Below are 7806 nucleotides of genomic sequence, written 5' to 3' on the forward strand. Positions count from 1 at the left end.
TCTTCTCAATACTCGGTTTTACATTCCAAGGCCTTTTTTTGTGTGAGCACTCACTCTCTCAGCCTTTTCGGTATCATGAACAAAGTTAAAGGGCAGTTTCTAAGGTAAAACTATTCTTTAATAACAGTTTTTCGCAAAGGAACCAAGGTCAAATGCGGGTAAGAAACCATATTTTTGAGGCAGTTAATCTCGGTTTGATACTAAATACTGAATAATCATGAATAATTATCTTGGCAAAATTTCCATTTAATCTTATACTTCATTATGCAATCATGCATACAATTCTTTGTTCAAAGAATACAACTGAAAGCCCAAACCACCCAAACAGTTATACTTCGCACTTGCCACTAGCACATATTGTTCTGACTGATCTGACTATAACTTTATTTTGTTTAAGTTACATAAAACTGTATTAAACAATCCTGTAGATACAAGTAAATTGATAACAACGGTGTAATTTAGACTAAGAGAAACACGAAAGGAATGATTAAGGGCCTGATTACATGGAGAATTTCAGCCCGGGCTGAACACTTTTAAAACTGAATAATTATCGTGGCCGCCATTTTCTTTCGTTGAAAACCATCACTCCGCATCCGTAAGCTCATTTTCAGCCCGGGCTGAAATTGAAAACGCGATTACATAAGGTTTTTCACCCCGTTTGCCTGGGCTGTAATTCGGCTTGGGATGAAACTATTCTCATGTAATCGCAAATGTCTTTTTAAGGGCCCACTGAGCGGACGGCGCGGAAGGACAGATGACGTCTCAAAGGAATTAGCCCGGGAGGGGAATAGAAACGAACCAAATTGCCGCGACACATGAAGTTGACTGCGACATCGTAGCTATCGACCCTGTACAAGCAATCGTTGAAGTGGAATTTCCAGGCAATAATGTCATTTGACCTCCCAGACGAAAGGGAAGCCAAAAGGTGCGCCGGCGGGCTGAAGTGATGGGCCGGACCGAACGGGAACGGAACGGAGGCGGCCCGCCCCAATGAACACCAAAAATTACAAAGAAAATAGAAGGAGCCGAATCTCGGAACGGGCCAACCCGGTCAACCGGGATCATATGAAGAGGCCCTAAGAAGATTTGTTCAGGAAGCCGGGCTGAAATCTCAGCCCGGCAAACCGGGCTGAAATTTGCCATGTAATCAGACCCTAAGAAAAGATTGCATGGCTATGTTTGGCCATATATGTAATAATTGACAAACGTCTGAAAATCAAAGTGTTGCAGGTTTTGAATGCATCGTTAGAAACAGGGATGATTTCGACCTGTTTCCTTTCAAAGTTAACCCCACAACTAAATTTGCACGATTTCTCTAGTTTTATCACTAACGATGCTCGAGAAAAGAATTTTTTATTTCAGATCATGTGATACTCTCCAGACAGTTGTTCTTTTGTCAATCTGGAATTTATTCACTCATTTCCACGCGAATTTGTTTAAAGTTGAAAGAAGTTACTCTCAAGGGTGACATCACGTGGTGTGAAATGGGTCAACAAACAAACGAAGCTAAAGAGGTCTATTAGTGACGCCAGAAGAGATCGCCCCAGACTCCCAACATTGACAAACGAGGGGGGGGGGGGGGGGGGGAGCTCTTAAAACTGTGGTATAAAACTGAAAGCTTATCCGAATAACGCACGCGCAGTAAATACTAGAGGTCTTTCCGGTTGTACCTGCCCGAACGACTGATTATAGACTTTTACACTAGCAGGTGGTCCTTTGAGACCAAGTCCTGCTTTGAGAAACAAAGGCTGGACATGAAGCGTGCATTTGAATGTCGCTGTTAAAGAAAAAATTCATTCAGTTGAATGGATATGTTATGTTTTCGTATCGTTAATAGGGTCATAAATTCCAGAAGTCCGCATTTACACCGATGACTTGTGGTATAACACTGGACAAGTCACCACATCACTAGGTGAGTGAATTTATTTGGATACAAACAGTGTTATATTTTTGATGTTAATCACCTCTCTTCGCAAGCTTAGATACTGTGTTGATCTTGTCGATCCGGCATAAAGAAAGATCGGGCTCTTTTATGATAACATCTTTATTTGTCGATCCGATGACTTAAGTCACAATTTTTATTCCACTGGTATTTAGTTTCTCGTGGTTAGTGAAGTTAGCATACACTGTTCACAATAATATCATCATCACTATACTTCTAGATGTCAAGAGCAATAAATATCATAAGTTATAGCCAACAACTTATTGTTATTAAAATCAACAACGCGCATAAAGCCTTTTTACTTCCGGTTTGACCAGCAGTACATGTGGGAGAGAGGGGAGGTACTCTTCGAAATTTTGGGTGGGGTGTGTGATGCGCTTCCTAAAATCCATATCCTATTTCCAGTAAACCACTTCTTCTATGGACCCTCTCTTTACCTTCGTTACAAACGCTTTCTCCATTTTTTTCCAAGCCAAGGGGTATTGTTTTGACCTGTTGTGTATTGTTTGAAGAGCCAATAACCGGCCTTTTTCCAAGTGGTAGTAGGCGACCCTCTATTTCAGATCAAAATATACGATTCTCCCTACCTTGTTTCTTACCTGATCTGAAAATCGATACTCTATTCCAGACCCGATCCTACCCAGGAACTACTTTGGTTTGTGTAATCAGTTGATATGACATACAGATGAATAGTTTCTTCCAAAAAATTATACCTACACTTGCCCTTTTTCAGGCCAAAATTGTCAAAATCCGTACCCGAGAGACCAAAACGGCTCGAAAACCATAGCCTTTTGGTACCACACATACTAATACAACTTATGTTCGAAATATCTTTTAGGTGTACAGCCGTCGGTTCATTAATCATAGGAAACCCCCGAGGGGTTACTCAAAAAAGTTTTATACGGGGAGGCTCCTCCCGGAGCTACAACCCCTTACCTTTTACATACCATTTTGACAGAAATTGTACCCCTTTCGTATACCTTTCACTGAAAAAAGGTACCCCTTTCATATACCTGAAAGACATGGCATAGACTTAGAACACGACGTTTTCTGGAAGCGTCCCCAATTAGTTTCTCTGGAGCTAAACCCATTTAACACTCAAATTAAGGGTTTAAATTCTCTTTTTACCTACTTTCCAAATTGTATTCCCCTAATTTCCCGTTTGATTTTCAGTGCCAAATGCTATGATACTCTTCAATTCAAGCTCAATGCGGCCCAAATAATGAATCGAATACGATGTACCAAACTGCTATTACTTATAGTGTTCGTCAGCTTGTTCGCATATCTTATGCTCAAAGACGAGCCGATGTGCACATCTGTGGCCGCGTCTCACGGTCGAATAACTTCGCGAGAAATTGGCAGTATGTTGTTCGAAGGTGAGTACAAATGTGATTTTATTAAGTAAACATCTAGGAACGATTTGCCGGAGTATCTTTTTCCGTAAGTTGGCGTCAAGCGCTAAGTTGCTAGGCCACTACTTTGTAGTCAATGCATTTGTTGACCTTGTTTTATTACGATAAGCCTCGATATTTTCGTTATGTTACACTGTCACGTGTTGTGATGTAGGTTAATGCTATAAGCACTATTTCACGAACCTGGCTTAATTTCAAACACGTTTTGAGCACATGCATGTAGCACGTAAAAGCTCTATTACCCCCCCCCCCCCCTCTAACAAGCCATCCTCTGGAAATCCAAGTTTGTTTAATAAGCCCCCCCCCCCCACTATTTAGTCCCCTCCCCCACTCCCGAGATGGCAGATCATGACTGATCATATGGTAACTTTGGGCTTTTATACTTTTTCATGCACATACACTGTACGATAGTCGAATCTTTTCAGTTATTGTTACTTTTGTGCGAAAATGTGTCACTAAACAGCATTAAAACGTTAGATTGTTTTTATTTCTTTAAGCAGAATTTGGAATAAAATGCTAATGGGGAGGGCGGGGGGTATTTTCTTGCGGGTTAGTTATACATTTTGCAACCAATAAACAGAAGCACCGCGTACAGTATGTGGCCCTAAATCCGGACAGCCCTTGGTCCGGACACTTTCGGTTCATCGTGAATTTTTCCGATAGGAAATACAGTTTTGATAAAACCGAACCTTTCCAAAGATTTCTTGATCTGTTTGCTGTCTTAACCTCGCTAGAAGGCTTTCCTGCTGGCGGTGAAGTCGAGAATTTTAAGTGGACGTGAAGGTAGGTGAAGTTTGTTTTGGCGCCTCAAATTAACTGGTTTTCTTTACATTCCTGTATATCCGAATTGAGCAGGTTAAAAGAGGTAATTTTTGGTAGAATTGTTGTATATGAAATATTCTTCCGACAAGTGCAAAAAATTTGATTGACCGCTTGAGTTTCCGTCCAAAGTAACAAATAAGTAATTTTCCTGTCTAGGTCCTTGGTCAAGACCCTGACGGCAACCAAATATAACTTCAAACTTCTGAAGGTGGCAAGCTAAATAATACTGAAAGAAAACGAGTCTAACACAATTAACACCTTTCGTTTGAGTTCTAAGGCATTAATAAACTTAATTTTACAACAGTAAAACTAAAACGAGAAGTTTTAATTCAAACTTTGCAAATCACGCTTATCAATGTGATAAGCGTTATAGTTAAAATTCACTGTACTTCTTGATAAGATGAAATACAACTCTCTTCCCTAAAATTTTTATTTCATTTTTCTGAATTTCACTAAAACATATTAAAAATGTGCAAGGAGCTTCTTTAGATTAGATTTTGAACAATTGTTGCGTTAATTTTGCGTGCTGTCCGGACTGAGGACCCGCTGTACGGACCAAGGGCCGTCAAACCGAACCACCGTTTTCGATATTACAGGGAAATCAAGTAAGCACAGAAGCTGTTATCTTTTCACATTTTAGCTGGATGGCACGGTAACGTACAGGACAAATCTCAGCTCTCTGCTCTTCTTCTAAGCTGAGAAATTCACGTTCGCGTCTTTTTCGTCCGGACCAAGGGCCACATACTGTACGTTTGCTTCTTTAGGGAGCACGCAAATTATTACATTAGGTATTCTCAGTGTGGTAGCTTTCAATTTCAATATTTAGCAATTATGATGAAAACTTTATTTGTTTTTTACATCACAGATTCAGGAAATGATACAGAGGAACCTTTGAAAAAGACAAAAGAAACAAAAACACAAAACAATTTTGAATCAAGAAAAGAGCTGCAGAGAATGAAGGAAAAACAACAGAAACTTCTCAAGTATTTGATAAAAGCAAAGAAGACTGAAGAGGAGCTGAAACGCAATCTCATTCAGTTATCTCGCGATCTTCGAACAAATAAACAAATTAACAATAAACTACAAAGGTCCAACGCACGCGAGGATTTTAACTTGCCCACAGTTTTTGTTATCACCCCTACGTTTAAACGCTTTGTACAGAAAGCCGAACTTACGCGAGTCTCTCAAGCTTTGAAGCCCGTCGAAAATCTTCACTGGATTGTGGTCGAGGACTCCATCAACAAAACAGACTTAGTAGCTAACTTCCTGAGGAATTCAGGGTTAAAGTTTACTCATCTTAACGTTAGGACCCCTGACATGCTGCGACGCCATCGAAACGAAATACGAAGGCTAAAACCCCGTGGGGTGGTACAGAGGAATCTTGGTATTCAATGGTTAAGAGAAAACATTGATCCCCACAGGACTACTGGAGTGGTTTATTTTGCAGATGATGACAACACATACGATAGTCGAATCTTTGACGAGGTAATGTGACTAACTTTTTTGAACGTAGATTTAACATTGCTTAAATTCAAGTGGGGGATAGGAAATCCTAAACTGCATTAAAAAGAAAAAAAAAACTGTAATTTCGATAAATTTTAACAGAAGGAGTCAAAAATTGTTTTATCTTGAGAATCGCAGATATCTTTTACAAAAATCCTTCTCTCGATCTGGTATGGTGTGCTTTGCTAGTCAAGATCTTTTATTTTGCCTTTTCAGTAGGAGAACATGTACGTTATCGTACGTTATTCCTCAGACGCTTATGAAAGCCAAATAGTGTAAAATGACAAAGAGCTGATGTCTATGGTTTCCAATGCAATAAGTAGCCAAAACAATAAGAACACTAACTTTTAGTTTCTGTCGAGTTCAGTCAATAATTAGCTCGGAGCTTCGCCCCTTGGCAAATGTCAGCCACCAAACAGCCTCGAGCTCGCGGTTGTATTATTGTTATTACAATAGTTCTTATTTATCTTTAGATGCGCTGGATACAAGGTGTTGGTGTTTGGCCAGTGGCATTCACTGGCGCCGTTCGTTGGGCGGGTCCCGTGTGTAAGAATGGTCAGGTCGTTGGTTTCCATGCCAAGTGGGGTCTGTTTCGTCCATTTCCTATCGACATGGCTGCATTCGCTGTGAATATCAACAAGTTGTTAGTTGAGTTCCCCAAAGCTAAGTTCCTGGCACCAAAGAAAGCAGGGATGCTAGAATCTTCTTTACTAAGTCAAATAACAACAAGGAAAGAGTTGGAGCCTGTTACGCCCAATTGTAGCAAGGTAAGAGTGTTAGTAAATAGTGTTATTCATTTTGGCATGGACCCTCTCAGGCCCAAGAGAGAATTTCTTGTTATTTCTTTTGAGGGGCCAGTGAAGGGGTAAAATGGGAACTGGGATTTGGGTAAATTTTCACTGGGAAAATGAGATTTGGGTCACTGGGACTTCACAAACAAATAAACAATGGAACTAGAAATAAGACTTGACAAATCGGAAAACAATAGGCTGTGAAATGGGATTTGGGCAAAATTTGGGCTAGGAAATGGGATTTGGTACCCCCCCCCCCCCCTTCAGGATCCTCTCTTTTCATATATTCTTTGAAATAAAAAGAGAATTTAATGGTGCATCCAGATATCCCCTGTTGAATATGCCAGTCTTTATTGTAATCGAGTCTTCTTTACGATAATGTTTAAATATTTGTCTAAATAATGTAAAACGTAAGCAAGCACGAAAAAAGCCACGGGATGTTTGCACGCACGCGCAGTACTTTAGGGATTCTGATTGTGATTTGACATCCTTCAAGAGAGAATATAAGAAGGAAGTAGTTACGCTTCAGGGACCAGTTTAATGAAGTTCTCTTTAGTTAAAATGCATCCTTAGTAATGTTTGTTTACAACAAGCTTTTGTATTCCAAAACTACTTAGGATTCATGTTTTAAGCTAAGAAGGCCTCGCGAATCCGGCCCTTGGTGCTTATGCTTGCATTGCTCCAGTAAGGTGTTTTGCACTCATGTCTTCGTCGTGCGAAAGGGAGAAAACCTATCAATATAGTAGAAATTTCGAGGGATTCGCTCTCCTGACAGCTGCCGGGGGAAGTAAGGTAAAGTCTGTGTTCGAGCCAACTGGCCCAACAGGCTGGAACGCATCTCGGTTTCAGTAGCATGAAACGACTAGTCCATTGCAGGGCTACCCCCAGCATTACATTTGCCCATGCCCATTTACAACCTGGGTAGAGAAAGCCACTATGACCCCGATCCAGACCGCTCGCTAGGGTGTCCCTCTCTGGAGGAGATCCTGTCAATATTGTGTTTGGTAATTTTATTCTCTGTTTGTGATCTCTCATTAGGTGTATGTATGGCACACGAGAACGGAAACACCAAAAGACAGCATTGTGGGGGAAAGACAACTGACAAAAGAAGGGAGGCCCTCGGATAAAAGCATCGAGACGTAACCAGGACTACACACAAGCCTCAAACTGTTAAATAAGATGGTTCTTGTTACTAATTTACCATACCTTATTAACTGTCATTTTCTGATGGGGACTTGGAGGCCTACGAAGATTTTTCCATGCTGATTATTCAGTCCAGTAATTCTCAATGCCTAACATGGTGTACTTAGAATTGTTATGGCAAATGGCAAATAAC

At 40.5% G+C, this 7806-nt stretch overlaps 1 protein-coding gene across 1 annotated transcript; it reads left to right on the top strand.

Annotated features, from left to right (window-relative positions):
• Positions 1-1742: 1742 nt before the first annotated feature.
• LOC144665728 (galactosylgalactosylxylosylprotein 3-beta-glucuronosyltransferase 3-like) lies at positions 1743-7795 on the top strand. Its single transcript, XM_078527023.1, has 5 exons — positions 1743-1912; positions 3116-3318; positions 5042-5661; positions 6153-6446; positions 7509-7795. The coding sequence occupies exons 2-5, from the start codon at positions 3165-3167 to the stop codon at positions 7611-7613; spliced, it is 1173 nt and encodes a 390-aa protein (XP_078383149.1). The 5' UTR covers positions 1743-1912; positions 3116-3164; the 3' UTR covers positions 7614-7795.
• Positions 7796-7806: the final 11 nt, after the last annotated feature.

This window comes from Oculina patagonica, chromosome 9 (genome assembly GCF_052425735.1).
Source record: "Oculina patagonica isolate OP01 chromosome 9, crgOcupat, whole genome shotgun sequence".
NCBI classification, from domain to species: Eukaryota; Metazoa; Cnidaria; class Anthozoa; order Scleractinia; family Oculinidae; genus Oculina; species Oculina patagonica.

Coding starts and splice junctions, on each gene's coding strand:
- LOC144665728 (XM_078527023.1), top strand. CDS start 3,165: ATGAATCGAATACGATGTACCAAACTGCTATTACTTATAGTGTTCGTC. Junction 3,319..5,041: donor TGGCAGTATGTTGTTCGAAG/GTGAGTACAAAT, acceptor TTTACATCACAG/ATTCAGGAAATGATACAGAG. Junction 5,662..6,152: donor ATAGTCGAATCTTTGACGAG/GTAATGTGACTA, acceptor ATTTATCTTTAG/ATGCGCTGGATACAAGGTGT.